The following is a 17249-nucleotide window of genomic DNA, read 5'->3' as shown; positions in this document are numbered from 1 at the left end:
ACACACACACACACACACACACACACACACACACACACACACACACACACTCTTCTAATCTCAGTCAGTGACCCCCCAGCATCTGCTTCTGAGTTAGCATCCTCCTCTCCTCTTAAGGCTGGTCTTCCCCCCTGGCCCGGCTCTATCAGAGACGACCCTTGGGGCCTGGCCACCAGCCCGCCTGCTTCTCCCTGCCCCATCCACAAGCCCTCTCAGGCACCTGGCATTTATTGAGGGCTGAGGCTGGGAATTCACAGAAAGACCAGCTCACAGGCCTTGCCCTCCCAAGGATCAGTTAAATAGACATCAAAAGTTACCCGGAAAGGAGGGAGAGGAATAGCTGGGGTGGGAAAAGGCCTTCTGCAGAAGATGGGAGAGGGTGGGGAGGAGGGAGAATCTTTGAGTCATGGAGGGCAGCCAGGGCAAAGGCCCAGAGGTGGGAGATGGAGGGTCTTGGGTAAGAAAACTCAAGGGCAAGGGCAGCTAGGGGGTGCCACGGTGCAAAAGAACACCGGTCTGGAGGAAGGAAGACCTGAGCTCAAATCTGGCCTCACTTCCTAGCTGGGTGACCCTGGGCAAGTCACTTCACCCTGCTGGCCTCAGTTTCCTCATCTGGAAAATGAGTTGGAGAAGGAAATGGCCAAACCCGTCCAGTATCTGCCAAGAAAACCCCAAGCAGGGTCATGCAGGGTCATGAAGGGTCAGATGTGACTGAATCACAGCAACAAAAGTTGGGCCCTGGAGTGTGGAGAGGAGAAAGGAAAGCTGGGAAGGGGTTTAAAGACCCCATGGGAGACTGTGTGTGTGATCCTGGAGGAAGAGGGGCCCGGGGCTCAGGGGGCAAGGGGAGGGGGTGAGCTGCGGCTGTCTTCTCTCCCTGGTCTGGTCACTGTCACAAACAAAAGGGTCCCACTCAAGTGCTGGAGGCCCACTCGGCTGGCACCGGGCCGACCCTGCCGACGCTGCCCTGGCTCTTGGTTATTGGAGGAGGTTCTGCCACCTGGCCCTCAGCTCTCTGGCCCTGGGAGATCCCTCTGCCCCTGCAGCCCCTTCCTCCAGCTGGGGGAAGTGATGACCAGGCCAGCCATGCTCCCTCCTGCACTGTCTCTGGAGGCCCTGAGCAGCTCAAGGGCAGGGGCCATCTTCCTTCTCCCCCGTGTCTGTACCCCTGGCACTTGGCGCAGTGACTGGCACACACGTTCACCCTTCACCAGTGCTTGTGGATGTTCCCAGACATCCCTCTAATGGGCCAGGCCTCCACCTACACTCTGCAGACTTCATGCTCGCCCTCTGTGAAAACCCCCCACCCACGGGCCCATTGCAGACCTTGAGGCATGCTCTTAGCTAGCAGGATTTTCCCAGGTCATGGGCCCTGGCTTAGCTGCCCCCTCCTCAAAGGTGATGGCCAGAAATGGGGCCCCTGCACTCCCCTCAAGGGCCAGCACCCCAACCCCCACTGCTCCCCTTTCTTTTGTAACAGCAGAGCCAAGCACCAAGTGCCAACTCCTCCTGGATCCCCTGCCCCGACAAGTCCTCTCCTGACATCCCTCCCTCTCTCCCCGGCCTGGCCAGCCTGGCCTCCTGAGCTCAGCCCCTCCTGCCCCAGCCTCCATGGGCTCTGAGTTGGCCGACCAGCTCCAGGGACACGCGGGTCTCTTTAGACGACCCCTATCCTCCCGTCCTGAGAATTGTCCCCGCCCCCACCTGGTCTGGCTTCCTTTACAAAGATAACTCCTGTGTTTTCTCAAGGCTTTCACTTCTCATACTGGGAGCTGACAGACTAGGTGAGGCTCCCTATTTCTGTCTCAGCTGCTGACTTCCTATAGCACTCAGCTCCCATGTAGGAGGCCTTTCCCAGCCAGGCCCCAGCTGCCAGCTGCAGCCTTCCCTTCTGGGGTTCCCTTAGAGTCGGGGGTGCCACAGGGCACAGAGTGCAGGACCCGTAGTCAGGGGGACCTGAGCGCAAATCCAGCCAGGCACGTCACCTGTCTGCCTCAGCTTTCTCAAATGTCAGAGAGGGTATGAGGGTAGCTGCACAGACCCTAGGAGAGTAGGACAGTGAGCAGACTGTGGCCACTGCCCGGGATGCCTCTCCCAGTATAGAGAAGCAGAGCGGGGTGGGGCCTTCCCTGCCTTTCCTCGGCATCCTCCCCTCTTGGCACCTCTGACGGGACCCCAGAACTCAGCACCCCATCTCCAGCCTCCCGGGCTCCCCAGCTCCATCCAGCAAGCATTGTTTAAGTGCCTAGTGTAGGCCAGGCTCTAAAGAGTGCATGGCCATCTCCAGGACGTCAGCTCCGTGTCTCAGAGGAGGGTCTGGTCACCCCCCATACCTGGCACAATTCTCCACACAAAGCAGATGGCTTTTCTCGAATTTGGAAAAGGCCACAAACACTTTCTGGGACTGGCCAGACCATCCAGCACTCACTCTCGCTGGCTTCCTGGTAAGCCTTGTACACGTTGAGGAGAGTCAGGTGGTCGCCTTCTGGGTGGGAGAGGTCCATCCTCCGCTGCCAGGCCTCCTCTTCTCCAGGGGGCAGGGGCAGGAAGCAGTCAGGAGCTGCCCAATACAGAATTTAAGACTCAGCGCCCTCAGGGGACACAGGCCCCCTGCGGCCACCCTGAGGCAGCCGGAGGAGGCCCCCCACTGTGCACAGAGCACCACAGTGCCCAGCCCTGAGGAAGTCCCTGACTGCATCACTGCAGAGGGCACAGGGAAGGGGCTGCCCAGCAGGCCGCACAAAGTGAATGATCCCAGAGTGATGGGCCTCTTGGGCCTTTCCAAGACCTTCTCAACACAGTGATGCTAAGGTGGTAAGGAAAAGGGGGGTGGGGGGAATGAAACCCTGAGGGCGAGGAAGGCTGCAGCAGACAGGGTCAGAGGTCAGCCTGGACTTCCTGATCTTGAGCCTGGGGTGGGAAGAGGACTGGCTGCCCTCCCTTTTTTATGGCTCCCAAGGCTGGCCGAAGGAGAGCGGCAGGGAGGATCGTGAGCTCTCTCTGCGAGGGGGAGGCCATAGGCTGGCTACTGGTCTCCTTTCTGCTCAATGACAGCATGATCTTTTCATTTTAAGAACTCTTCTCTTTTTTTGCAGTATTCTAACACTTCTGAAATTACATCCATCCCGAGTCTCCAAGCTGACTTGTGACACTTCGCCCTTTGGGACAAAGCTGCTGGGCTCCGCGTCGCGGTGCCTGGCGCCCCACACCAACAAGGGGCTGCAGCCCTACCTGTTACCATGGCAGCGATGGTGAGCATCTCATCGACACATTCAAATTCACAGGATGCCAGAATGGCCTTGGACAGCTTGGGTTCCAGAGGAAACTCCGACATGATGACGCCAAATTCAGAGAGGTTCCCGTCGTTGTCCAGCGCTGCCAGGTAATCCAGATCCTCTAACGCCTGCATTAAGCTTTCAGGAGCTGGAAAACAAGAGGCGCCCATGTCACCCCCAGCCAGTCCTGGTTCTCAGGGGGCCCTACCCCCATCCCTGTGGGAAAATTACAGAAGACCCGAAAGGGCAGCCAGGAGGTGCAGAAGGTAGAGCACTGGGCTTGGAGTCAGGAAGACTCATCTGTATGAGTTCAAATCCAGCCTCAGACACTTACTAGCTGTGTAACCCTGGCCAAGTCACTTTGCCCTGTTTGCCTCAGTTTCCTCAAATATAAAATGACCCAGAGAAGGAAATGGCCAACCACTCCAGTATCTCTGCCCAGAAAACCCCAAATGAGGTCACAGAGTCAGACACGACTGAAAAAGTCAGACAGAGGATATGAACAAATTCTTCTCAAAGAAGGAATCCAAACAATTAATAGCCATCTGAAAAAATGCTGCAGGTCACTAATAATTAGAGAAATGCAAATGAATGGCTATCAGATTGGCAGAGGGGCAGCTAGCTGGAGGGCCTGTGGAAGAACAGACTGGTCCCTGCCTTTTTGGTGGACCTGGGGGTTGGCTCAGCCCTTCTGGGCAGTGGAGCCACTCACTAAAAGCTACCTGACTGTGGCCCAAGAGGCCCAAGGCTGAGGAAGTGGCCCCATCTATAATATCTACAGTAGCTCTGGTGTTGGCCCTTCGGGGTTGGAGCCCCCGAGTGGGTGGCCACCTGGGCACTTGGCAATCTCAGCAACACTGGACTTCCCTCCTAAGACCAACAGCAAGAGGCAGCACAGGGGGCTGTTTCACATGAGGAAGGACAAGTTAACAAATGTAGGTTATACTGTGAAAGGCACCATGACAGGGAGGGAGAACAAAAGAAATTTCTCACCTTATATGCTCGCATTTTGAGCCTCCTTCCAAATCCAGCCCATAAAACCTCCTGTATAAACCTAGCAGAGATTCACTGAACAGCCCAGGTAATATTTCTCCTTAAGTGAAAACCAGTGGACACAGAGCCGGCACTCCCAAGCTGAGGGGGCAGTCTGCACCAGGGCAGTGTGGCGGATGGAGGGGCCTTGGCCTCCAAGAGCCGCTGTCCCTGCATCCCTCCCGTTTCTCTATCAGTTCCTTCCTTCTACAGCATCACCTTTTTTGTCTGGCAAAGGACAGCAACGAAACCTTGAGGCCAGTGCTTGGGATTGGCCATATGACCTTCCTCCAGGTCTCCACAAATACCATGGGAGAAACAGTGTCTTTGTGAATTCATGGAGCAGGAGGCTGCTCCTGAACACATTTATCACAAAGTAGGAATTACAGAGGTAAAAACCTGGCCTTTATTAAGCTCAAGCACAGGTTCGGGAGGGAGGCTGGAGTTTCTGACAAGACTTTATAGAGAACACTGCGTCAGAGACAGAAGACAGCAATCTTGCTGGCTCCTTGGGCCTTACAGGTCACACAGGCCTGGCCAACAGTTTCGTTATCTCATGCTTCCTCCAATTAAGGTTGAGCAAACCAAGTTAGAACAAACGGGTGAACATTCTCAAGTAAAAGCGGCTGCACAATTCTGATTCACAGAACTACAGACCTACACTGAAAGAAGTCACAATGCGCTGACCAAGGGAAGGGCTTGTATGTCACAAAGATACCCAAAAGCTCGGCATCAGGGGAAGGTCTTCCACAAACAAAAGCTTTTTGGGAGATTTTAAAGCTCTTACTTCAGGAATGCCAGAAGTCTAACTTTACTACTGTTGTTTCATGATTCAGGTTTTTTTCTCCCTACCAAAGTCCAAAGAGGGTCAATATTAACAGAAAACGAGCTTTGGTTAACTAAAATGTTAGAGGAGGATCAGTGTAATAAAATGGAAGAAAAAAAGGAAAATAATCAATCCTCATTGCCCATGGGTCCTCTACCTCACGGTGCTGAAGGAACCTCTGGGGATAAAGAACTCCTGTCCCAGGTTCCACAACATAGTGGATGGGTTCAGTCCAGGGGCACTCAGGGGGCCTGTAAGTCAGGCTCTTACTCCTCTGTCCTCCCACCCAAAAGAATAGCTATCAGAAAATCTTCTTCCAATGTCTGTATGTTCCAGATACATGGATTATCATAGGGGCCACAAAGGGTCCCAGATCTGAAAGCTGGAAGGAAATTAAGAGGCCATCTAGCGCATTTCATGGAGGGGGAAACTGAGGCAGCCCAGGGAAGTGACATCACCGTCTATACGATGCCAGCAGCCCTCTCACTGTGGAATCCCCCAAGTGCTGAGCATGTCAGTGCTCACTCCATAAAGCTCAGTGGCTCCCTAGGACCATCGGATCAAACACCAACTCGACTGTCTTATAGCCTGGATGATTCAGTCCTCCTTTGCAGCCTCACCGACTGTTCCCTTCACATCTCTGACCTGCCCAATGGCAGGTGGCCTTCCTGCTGCCACATGGGATCCTGACGCCTCTGCAGAGGCTACTCTGACAGGAAGCCTTTCTGGAGCCTCCCTCCTTCCAAGACTGTGTGTGTGTGTGTGTGTGTGTGTGTGTGTGTGTGTGTGTGTGACCACATACTAGCACAAGTCCTTCCTGTGAACGAAGATGGGTCAGCTCTGACCGTCCCCTGTGCAAGGCGATAACAAATGGTTTTTCCAATTTTCAAGCCTTCTCCTTCAGCCCCTTCAATATGACTGCATGAAATAGGACAAAAAGTTTAGGGCTCTCACTTCCTGGTACTTAAGTATCCTTCCGGGGGGGGGGGGGGGGGGGCTGCTGGCAATGAGTCACACGACTTCTGGCCCATGAACATGAGGCCCAATGAATGCAGGGCCAGCACAAGCAGCCGGCCGCTGCCTGCCCCGTTCTATTTATTAGCACGCCTTGTATAACTGTGGACATATTCTGTATGCTCAGAAGCTTTATCAGGGCTATCGGGTGGCTTCTAAATGAGCAGGCAGAGTCCTCTAGTAGCCCCACAAATTACATTTTTCATTCTGTTGCAGAGGACTTTAAAAGACCCTGATTATCAGATAAAAACAAAGATGTCCCTATCCAGGATTCGTATGAATTCAATTAATGGCCTTTGGCCCAGTTACGCCAAATCCATTTTCCTATGGTTCACAAATCCTGAAAAGGGTAACAAGTTTGCTGCATTTGCTTATTTCAATTATAACTTGAATTAAATGCAGCAGCTGCAAGCATGACCTGTTTTTCGCTTGTAAAATGATGAGTTAGACTTAATCCACAGCACTTTCCTCCAGCAAGGCATAAATGGCTGTGTGAGTACAGCCCACAGACAAAGCCCCACAGAACTACCCCTCTAACCATCCTGCTCCCCGGGTGATCTGCTGCAATCTTGTGGAAGTCAAAGCTGGCTGGAGTGAAGCACAAGAATGCATTTTGGAAGGAAAATGAGACTGTGCCACGGCAGGGCCACTGGCTTCCTGCTTTTTAGTGGGGGCCATGGTGGCCGGCCTTGACTTCTGTCCTCAAACCTTCTGGAGGTGGCTAAGGATGCCCCTGCCTCTGGGTCCTGGAAAGCATTCCTCTCGATCTCTGCAGTCAAGAGATGGGTCCTCCTGCTTGGAAGGGGAATGTCCCATCTCTGCAGCACGAGGCTGAGCCAGACAGATTTCTTCATCTAATGTGCCCGGGAGTCTGGGCCGACCCAATGGGCCAGTGAGACAACAAAAAGCCAGGTGCTCTGAGGTTCTATCGGCTCTAAGTGTTCTTTTAAAAGTCAGGCAGCAAAGACCATTTATATCATTTCCCTCAGGACTTTGGTCATGGTCCAATTTTCAATGGGGGCAGTGGGAATAGAAAGGAAAGAGAGAGAAAAAGGAAAGAGACAAAGACAGAGAGAAGAGAGAGAGAAATCGAACAGTTGTGTAAAGTTAGTGTAAGAGGAAGACAGAGAGTCTGATTTCACAGAAGCCGATGGGGATGATCAAGAGCCCTGAATGCTGCTACCAGTGGCCACGGAGGACGCCTCCTGAGAAGTGTCACAGGGACAGTTCAAGCCCAGCACCCACCACACAAACGAGGTCAGAAAGGTCAGAGGAGGATGGGCCAGGAGTCAGCAGACCTAGGGCAAGCCCTGGTCCCACCCCTTAGGAGCTGTGGGACACTCATCTAAGCCTCCATTTTCCTCTTCTGTAAAATGGGGATATGTGCTCTGTTATGAAGACTAAATGCATGATCACTTCATGAGAATCTGTGAACTGCCAAGTGCTGTCTGCTCAGATGGTCAAAATGATGGGTAATGATTCCAGGCTGAGGCATCCAGGCAACCTTTCCAAACTCAGATGGTGACTTGCAGGTTAAGGCCTGGCTTCTGTGCTCTACGTTCAACATTTAGAGGACAAAAGGAGCCCCTGAGCTGCCCTCATGCTCCAAGAGGCCTCAGCAGTCCTGGAGGGCAGGAGGCACCTCCATCTTCACCTTCATCTTCCCATACCATTTCCGAGTCTTCCTCTTCTCCTGGGCTGAATCCCAGGGTTCCTGGGGCAAACCCAGTGTGTCCACCACTCTGCTCTCTGTGCTTGACCCCCTTTCAGCAAACAGAGCCTGGGACCAGCCAGGGCCCGGGGGTGCTGGGAATGGCTGTGCCACATCAAGACCTACAAGGCCTTGAGGGTGGGGTCATTCCTATGTTACAGGCTCAGAGAGATGAGGTGCTTCCCTCCCATCAGAGCTGGCATCTGGCCCCAGGTCTGCACAAGGCTCTTTTCCCACGATGTCTCCCTATGTGCTCCAGTGTAGGCAGATGCCAGGTGACAGTGTGGACCCCAGAGAACCCAGTCTCCCATGACCATTTCTGGCTATAGTGGTTTCTTCAGGGGAGTAAATCGTTACCACCAAAATATCAGAACCAGGAGCCAGATACTAGAAACAGGAAAGTTCAATAGGAAATATGCCAGGGAGCCTGAGGCCCAAAAGTCAGTCCCTGTGTGGAGCAGACGGTTTTCAGCTGCAGCAGCCATGACAGCTGGCAGTGGCGGTCACGGCCTCCATGACTTTATCATCTGAGGGCCTCCCAGAGCCAGGCAGAACAGTTCTGCAGGATGCAAACCAGCTGGTCTCCTTCAAGGAGAGAAGAGGAGAGGAGAGGAGGGGAGGGAAGAGGAAGAAACACTTGCTGGGTTCCTTTGGCCTTATTTCTGGGGCACACAGCATGGCTTCTTGAGGTGTTCATCCTTGTTCACACACCTGATACATCTAAGAAAGTGCCTGTGTGCTCTCCTGGGGTGAGGAAGGCTTCCAGTGTCCCCAGGGACAATTGGTGCATGGGGCACTGGAGGAGCCTCAGACCTGAGCTAGATCAGGATTCAGATCCCAACTCGGTCACTTCCTAATGGCACAATCCTGGTAGGTCACCTCACTTTAACGGGGTCATTCTCCCCTCTTGGGCCTGAAGGCCTCGTAGACCCCTTCCCCTCTGAATCTGGAACACCTTCGGCCTCTTTTTCTGCAGGGCGGAGGGCAGTCCTTGATGCCCTCAGGCCGGCCCCAGCCTCCTACACAGCACCAGGGCCTTGGGTCTCCCAGGGTGGACACTCCCCTCCTAGCCTTTCCTCCACCTTCCTCAGAAACCACTGGAGAAGATCCTCCTCTCCAAAGCCCATTCTCCCAGCTCAGAAGGAATCTCTAGCCTGGGGTCCTTTACTTTGTGTCCTGGTCCCTGGTGAATCTTCATCAGCCCCTTCTCAAAAGCACGGTTTTAAATGCATAAAACGAAGTACTTGGGATTACAAAGGAAAAATTGTGCTGAAATAGAATTATCAAAACCATTTTTTAAAAAAATCCACTTCTAGGGAAGGACCCTGGCTCTAGAACCAGATACATTTGCCAATTACTGTTAGTTGCCAAAGGAAAAAAAAAGTTCAAAATTCGGAAAGAAAAAAGTAGCAAAAGGGCCTAAAATGGATGGTTTTGCATGAACTTCACACCCTCTGCCTATACTGATGCTGTGTATTTTCTTTAAGGGGACAGGTAGAGTAGCCATCTTTCCAAAGTCACTCCCCTCCAAACGCCTTGTCACCAAAAAATACAAAATTAAACAAGGCCCAAGATAAGAGACCCAGTGCTTCGCCCCCACCCATGTACGTGTCATGGCGCGCCTAGCATCTCTCCCAAAAGAAGGAGGCATTTTACCATTTGTTCCCTGGAACCAAGACTGGTCAATGCAAGGAAGCTGACCACGGTGGCCTTAGTATTATCATGGTCTCCCACGCACTGCATTTGCAAAGACTCACTGGAGGCTGTCTGCTGGAGCCCCCAGAGATGGCTCGGCAGGAACACTTGGCTGGCATGTCCTATTGGCTTACAGAGGGGAGAATGGAAGTAGGGAAGCCCAAGGCCACCCGGACCCTCCCTAAACCCTCCCCCTGAAGGCACTGCCCAGCCTGGTCTGAGGATCACCACAGGCCCTCAAGGGAGTCCTCAGCATTGGTGCTGACCCCACATCTAACAGGTGGGATTCTGAGTGAGTGCTCACCATTCCATTTCCTTTCAAACAAAGGCAATGAGACAAAAGGGGACCCAGGACTTTAGGCGGTGGGCCTGGGCAGTGCAAGTTCTCAGGAGCTAGACAGCTGCGTGAGCATCTCCATGGGCCCAGCTGGAGAAGACCCCTGAACTCAAGTCTTCTTTGACAAGGAGACCTTCTCTGGGGCTGCACAAGAACATCCTTGGCCTCCGTGCTGGGTTAAGAGCAGCTGACATGTACCCCGGAGGCCCTCATGCCTTCATGCTATTTTTAAGAAAAGTGGCCGAGCAGGAGGGCCCTTCAGACACATTCTGAAGCCAATCCTTCTCTCTATTAAATCAGTGGTTGTTCACAGGGCAGTCTCCTATGGAGCTAGAGATCAGTATCAATACCCACCGTGTGAGTGGCCTGACTCAAGGTCCCTTACATACTCCATGAGGTGAGCTCCCAGGGTCTGGCAGGGGAGGCCGCCCTGTCCCATGGGCTAGGGCTGCCTGCCTTGGCTCTCCCCAAAGACCTTTTCTTGGGAATTCTGGTAGTTTTCAGTGAGGAGGTCAGCCCCAGAGAAATGCCACCCCAGTGTGGGCAGGTACACTGCCCAGGAGGCCACACGCACTTCTGCAAGGACCCTCAGGAGAGTAGAAATTCTTCCTATGGGAAAAAATGTCCAAGCTTGTCACAAAACCTTCCCCCAGAGTTTGACTTTCTCTGGATAAAGTTTGACCTAAACCATAAGAAAGGGTGTAACACTGCCTTGGGGGCTCCTGAGCACACGGATGAGACCCAACAATGCTCTCCAGCTCTCCCCATCAGGGAAACACCCTCCTTATCCCTGAGTACTGAGGGCAGGACTTCTCCCTTGCCCTCCTTGCAGTGTCCCCAAGGCAGACAGTTGACCAGGACCAGAAAGTTATTCCCTCAGTTAAAGACAAGAGCAGAGTACAAAACACCCACAACAGGCCGGACGGCCAGATGTGCAGCCGGGCTGCGGGGGGCGGGCTGCGCGGGGCACCTTGCCAGCAGACATGCAGCCAGACTGCGGGGGGCGGGCTGCAGGGGGCCCCTTGCCAGCACTGCTACATTAAACGCCCTACCTGGTCTGCTCAGGAAGTCGCAGTGGCCCAAGCCGGCGATATCGATCCGCTTCAGGAAAAGGACCAGACTTGTCAGGTTGGCCTCTTGTAATTCCGGGGCCTTCAGCGGCTTCATGTCCCTGCTGACAAACTCTTCGGAGTACAGACGGAACAGTTTGCCTGGAAGATATCAGGAAACACCTCTGCTGCCTCTGCCTGGCCCCTCTGTGAGCCCTCATGCCCCTGGCTTCAGAGCCCCTGCTACCTGAGGACGATGTGCCCAGGATCTGCTTGCGGATGTCGGCCTGGCTCCTGCTGATGGGCTGCAGGACCAGGGAGCTGGCTCTGATTCGTGGCCTGTAGACCTAAGGAGGAGAGGCAGCATCAGCTAAGAAGAGAGGGCACAGGCCTCGAGGGCACTGCCCAGAGCCACAGCTACTCATCAACCTCATGTGCCAATGGCAAGCCCTTAGCTCAATGGTCCTAAAGGCCCTGGGGAACCTGGACACGCTGGGATCACACAGGAGGTTCTGGCCCTTCCCAGAGCTGTCCTGGTCCTTGGGAGAGCCAAGACCAGATCCTCCCGTGGGAGGAGGAGCAGGACCCACTGGGCTGCCCCAACATTCTAGCAGAGCTGGCATTAACTGCAGTGGATTCTGTAGCCAGGCCAACTGCACAAAGATGTTCCAGGGATTTTTTCACAATGTTCCGATGCACAGGGTCTGTTGGACCCTGGGCAGTCTGTGAACCTCTTGGGAAATTCCCTAAGAGCCTCAGGTGCAGAGAGGATGCCAATCTCACTGCAGAGGGGTTTTCCTCACCTGGGAGCAGACAATACTGATACCAAGCAGTGAGTTTGAAGGTGGGCTATTTTGGGTGAGAAGTTATATCTCTGAGATGTTCTTTTTTTTCATTCTGGAGCCCCTTAGGGATTTATTCAATCATGATTAATTCAGACTGATTTCAGGAGAGCCTAGATCCTCTCTGCCTTGAGAGTCATTACTTTCGGCCAGGGTAGGGAGGAGTCCTGTCAGCTGCCCTGAAGGGACTATGTCTGGCACACAGGAAGTGCTTAATAAAGGCTGGCATCCCTGAATGGTTTTCCAGAGTGAGGATAGATGCTCTTCCTCTCAGAACACCCTGGCATCTCCAGCTCGCTTCCCAGCAGGTGGCCCCAGCCCCAGTTCCAGCACGCCTGGTAGTACCCCAGTGGGGAGAAACGAAAAGCTAAGGCAGATGTAGAAAACAGCAGAGATCAGGTGGCTGGTGCCTGTAGGGAGATGCCAACGGCATTACCAACGGAGTCACAGCCATCATCTCTGCATCCCCAGAGCTGCTGGGGAGCGGGAAGCACAGCTGGTAGGTACCCCAGCACATTAGACAAGGCAAACGCTGTTCACGGCTTGTTAATGGGCATGTGTCTTCTCTCACCCCTGGCACTTTATTCCTAGGTCACACAGAAGGCTCAGGTGGGGACCTGGTTTGTGCCTGTGGCCTGACCCTAGTTAGAGAAGGGGCCCTTTGGGTTCCTGGCTTGGCCTGACCTTTCTGCCTCTGACAAAGGCAGGACCTGTGGCAGGAGCTCACCTTCTTCCTCTCCAGCCCCACGTCAATCACAAACCGGACTGAACCGCCCCTGAGCAGAGTCTCTCCGGAGCTGGTCGTTAGCACCACTTTTCTTTGGTAAACTTGGCTTCTTTTTTCTGTGTCTTCATTTGGCTTGAACAGGAGGCATTTTTCTTTTGGATATAAAGGGACAACAATCAACTCCCCAAGATCTGGGTTTAAGTTAGAGCCTTCTTGACAGACAATTTCATGGACCTTTTCAATTTCCTAGAGTCAAAAGCAATACAATCCATAAGCAAAAGAGTACTTCTTTTAATGACATGAAATGATAACACAACAGCATCTAACACAGATGGAAGAGAATGCATCACTCAGGTGTGTCTACCCCCTCTGAGAAAAGGGCAAAGTGTAACAAGTCTGGGAAACCACGTCCGAGGCAGCTTGGCCAGAGAGGGCCCAGCCTGGGGACACACTGCTGGCCTCGCTCTGTGCCGACTTGTCTGGCTGCTTGAGGCCATCACTGAGCTGTCTCAAGAGGAAGGCAGCCTCTCCTTCTCCATCACAGGACAGAAGTGACGAATACAGGAGGACTGAGAGCCACGACGACTGCTAGAATTTCTGTCGAGTGTGTTCTCTAAGCAGGTACTCTATCTGGCTCACTTTGGAAGGGACCGTGCTGGCCTAGTTAGGCAGGAAAGTGCCCCAAATGCAGCAAGGCATGCAGAAAAGTGCTTGGGGCTTTTTATAACTGGTGCTACTCAACTAGGTAGAATCGCTTACTTTTGGAAAGGTCTGAATGTCAAATACATTCTGTGAAGCACTAAAAGTGAATTCTGTGCAAGAAATCAGACAATTATGCAAAACACAAAATGGGGAGAAATTCCAAGTAGGAAAGAATCCTGCCCCTAAGCCACGAGTCCTTTAAATATCATGGGAAAAATATGTTCTCTAAATTTTAAGATTTTCATTAAAAAAAAATAACTTCCTTTTGCCACAATTCCTCTCTCCTCAAGGAAGTCAGTGAAGTGCCTGCACCTTGAGTCCTCCTTTCCCTCTTCAGTAGAGGCTCTGCTCAAAAGCTGTCACAGAATGAGGGCCCTGGGGCCTCTTGGGTCCATCCCTGCCTGGTTAAGTGACTTTTCCAAAGTCTCAAAGCTAGGAACGCTCTGACGCTGGATCTGAACTCAGGTTTGCCTGACTCTAGGCCCAGCTCTCTATCCACTGCATCACCAGCTGCCCCAGAATCTGATATTGGAAAAAGATAGAAAAAGCTCACAGCTGGGTGGGAAGGTCTCTCAACAGAAACCTGGTGGGAACTTCTTTGGGAAAGGTGAAGCTGATTACTTTGGGGAAAAGATTATGTTCAGAATGCAGGCAAAGCCTGCCCCCTTCCCCCCCCCCCCCTTCCCCTATGCTGCCTTGCCAATGATAGAAGAGAGCCACTGTGGCCCCCTGCTCAGGCCATACAGGACTTGAATAGCCCTAACAGGGACAAGGAATGAGGCTGGCCAGGTTATCCCACCTGTGGTCTCAGTGTGGAGGGGCCTCCCACGCATGGGACCTGGCTCCTGGCCCTAAGCTTGCTATTCACGTGGCCATGTGGTCCTCTGATTCAGGTGGTGCCACGGGGCTGCTCTGTAACCAGCCGGGGGCTAGAACTTCACTTGACCTGTCTCTGTCACGCTCCTTACTCTGTACCAGGAAACTCCTGTCTCTGCTTTAAGGATGTTCATTCTGGCCAGAGATAATATAGCTAGGTCTGCCCTGCTTCCTTCAAGCCCGCTTTTCTCCTAAGCCCAGGCCATGGCCCACTTCCTCCTCTCCAGCACTTTCCTCAGCCCCTTCCTGAGAATCTAAGAGCTGAGACCATCCAGGTGAGCGCCCCTGGACTGCCACACGGCTGCCTTTGGTGCATGTGGCCACTCCAGGAGGAGAAAGGAAGTCCAAGTCCTATGAAGGTGACCCAGAAGGCGAGTGCTTATGGCGCCAAGTTGTGGATGTTTTTAGTGCAGACCACAACAAGCCTACTGCAAAGGAAAGGCTTGTGGTGTATTGTTTGTTCAGACCACGCCTCCAACACCTCAATCTTGGGCTCATTTTCACCTATTTCTTCAAACCTTCCCCCACCTCTCAACTCTTGGTTGGCTGAGAGAGCTTGGAGCAGCTTGGGATATCAGGCAGCTCCTGGCAGCATTAAGCTTCTCCCTCTTTACAGAAAGGGGCCTGATTGTTCGGGCTTGTGATTAGCAGGGAGCTCCTGGTCAGAGGTCTCCAACCCGAGAGTGTTCCCATGTTCCTGCTCTGTCCTGCCTAAGCATCACTTACTTGCTCACAGGCCAAAAAGGCTGCTATGTCGCCCTTCTCTCCGGTGTGATGGATTTCAAAGATCAGCTGAATAACAGACAGCAGGTGGTCTTTGGGAGCTGCACACAGGTGCACCACCTCCACGGGGAACCCGTTTCTCACTTCGATGTAAGGCACGTTCCCATAGTAAGAAGTGAGCTTGCCGACCAGGGGAGGAGAGGTGATGATCACGAGCTTCAGCTCGGGCCTTGCCAGCAAAACGTCTTTTAAAAGGCCAAGTAACACGTCTGTTGAGATGCTCCTTTCATGCACGTCATCTAGGATGATGACCCCATAGCAACCCAGAAAAGGAATAGACATCATTTCTCTTTGCAGGATCTCATCAGTAGAGTACCTGGGCAGAGGAAACACAAGTGATCACATTTCCCATACACGAAGCCTGTTACATGGCCCTGTGAGCAGGCAGGTGTCCGTGCTCATGTATCTGCTAAGGGCCAGAGGCTTAATTCAAAGGCAAGTCCCTCCAAACCCAGGGTTCCCCCACCCCCAATGGTTCCTTAGAAAGGCTCAGAGTGTGAGTGACCTGTCAGCTCATCTTTCCCTCCATTGTGTTAACGGTTCTGTCTTTAGGGCCTGCTAGGTACCCAGTCCCATGCCCGTGTCAGCTTTTCCCCAAGCAGCTAACCTCAGTGCAAAAACCCATCTGCTCTCTGGTCATTAGATCTGGGTTCCAAAGCACCCTCTGCTCTCTGGGTTTCTTCTTGGTCCTGAGAGTCCTCAAGGTCCCTTTCAGCCCTGAGTCAATGACCCTTAGCCCAGACATGCTAATGGTATGGCCTGGTGCCTGACCAAACATGGTCACTTGGAGGCTTTGTCTGACTTCTAGACTGTCCCCAATCCACTCTGGAGAATGAAAGCCCATGACTCAGAAGGAATGGGGGGGAATGGCCTGCCTCAGTGGAGCATTTGGAGCCCACTCAGGGGCCCAGCCCAACAAGCCCCAAGCAGCTTGAGCCGCCCCTCCCATTTCCCGAGTACTTAGTGGTACGTGGGCCTCTCCTTCCCACACAGGCCTGGCCCTGAAGCCGGCCTCCCTCTAGTCCAGCTGACTGGCTGATGTGGGGTGACAGAGAGATTCTGTCCTTGTGAGTCTTTGTGCAGAGGTCCGTCACATCCTGGCTTCCAAAGTGGCCACTGGAGCATGGAGGCAGCAGAGAATCAGGGGACACGGTGCTGTTCTCCTGACTTAAAGGGGCCCCAGCACAACAGTGTGTGTATGTGTGTGTGTGTGTGTGTGTCCCACAGGGACCTTGCTGCAGCTCTGGCTCGGATGGTTGCCGGGGCCCAGGGACAAAACAGAAAGGGCACAGACCTCAAGATGGTTTCACTGGTACAGCAGTTTTCCAAAGGGATGACATAGCCGACCTCGTGCCCGAGGACGACGTCCATCTCATCAGCGACCCGCAGGGCGAGCTGGACCGCTGTCTGCTTGTGCACCTGTGTGCACACCACACTGCCATGCTGGTAACTGGTGGAGAGACAGTATTCAGCACACCACTGCGGCACCTGGAAGGCAGAGGAGACAGGAGGCAGCCCGTCAGGGGAAACCCCAACCGCAGACACCGGGCTCAAGGCCACAAAGGATGACTGCATCTGCTACATGCGCAGGCGGGCTTTCCACCCTTCAGGTTAAGTGACCCACCACAGTGGGCCTCTGGGAGCTTATCTTGTCTCCGGACATGCAGGCCTTCCTATGTGTGTGCAGGTGAGGGATGAGCAAAGGCTAGCAAAGAAGCAGAAAAGGCTGGCCCCCAGAACGTAAATAACGGGCGCACAAGCTACAGACACTGGGGGCCATGGGAGCCTCTGGCACAGGTGGGCTGTGAGTGAGGCCTCTAGCAGAGGCGACGAGGTGGGGGGCAGTCAGCCAATGCAGGTGTTACCAACTGGGACTGAGGAAGGAAAGATTTCCACAGAGGGCCCTGGGAGGTGGACCCAGGAAGACCTTCTGGGAGGTGGGCATTTGCTTGGGGCACTAAGATGCTGATGGGTTGCGATGCCAGCCCAGGCGTCCAGTGGCAAATCTGGGCATGTGCCCAGAGGATAGGAGGTGGGTGGGAGAAGGAGCCCCTCCTGTCTACCTGCTGGGGCCCAGAGCAGGCAGAGGTGATGTCCCCACGATGTCCTTCATTTCCCACAGGACTTCTTGGGCTCCCCCACCAAACTCATCTCATTGGATCCAGTCAGCCTTTGGAGCCAGGGCAGAGGCAAAGGCTCCTCCTCGGACAGCTAGCGCTTCACTTCCAGCCAGATATATACCGATCAGGAAGTCAAGAAGACCTGAATTCAAATCCACCCTCAGGCACTTCCTAGCTGTATGACCCTGGGCAACTCACTTTACCCTGTTTGCCTCAATTTCCTCATATCTGTAAAATGAATTGGAGAAGGAAATGCCAAC

The 17249-nt window shown here is 53.4% G+C and overlaps 1 protein-coding gene across 4 annotated transcripts in view; it reads right to left on the bottom strand.

Moving 5' to 3' along the window:
• DHX32 (DEAH-box helicase 32 (putative)) overlaps positions 1-17249 on the bottom strand; it is a 61450-nt gene that overhangs the window by 3682 nt on the left and 40519 nt on the right. For 3 of the 4 annotated variants that reach the window (XM_069101724.1, XM_069101723.1, XM_069101725.1), the window contains 7 exons: positions 16164-16357; positions 14813-15185; positions 12509-12754; positions 11187-11286; positions 10943-11101; positions 3232-3423; positions 2429-2560 (listed from right to left, as the gene is read on the bottom strand). In XM_069101724.1, the coding sequence (XP_068957825.1) occupies positions 2429-2560; positions 3232-3423; positions 10943-11101; positions 11187-11286; positions 12509-12754; positions 14813-15185; positions 16164-16357 (1396 nt within the window). The remainder of the gene's footprint in view (positions 1-2428; positions 2561-3231; positions 3424-10942; positions 11102-11186; positions 11287-12508; positions 12755-14812; positions 15186-16163; positions 16358-17249) is intronic. The other variant, XM_069101726.1, reaches the window with a different exon arrangement.

The sequence above is a fragment of the Petaurus breviceps genome, unplaced genomic scaffold (assembly GCF_028583685.1).
Source record: "Petaurus breviceps papuanus isolate PSGF00001 unplaced genomic scaffold, PetGlider_PUasm1.0 490, whole genome shotgun sequence".
NCBI classification, from domain to species: domain Eukaryota; kingdom Metazoa; phylum Chordata; class Mammalia; order Diprotodontia; family Petauridae; genus Petaurus; species Petaurus breviceps.
The sequence above is the reverse complement of the archived record's forward strand: the minus strand, read 5'-3'. Positions and strand labels throughout refer to the sequence as shown.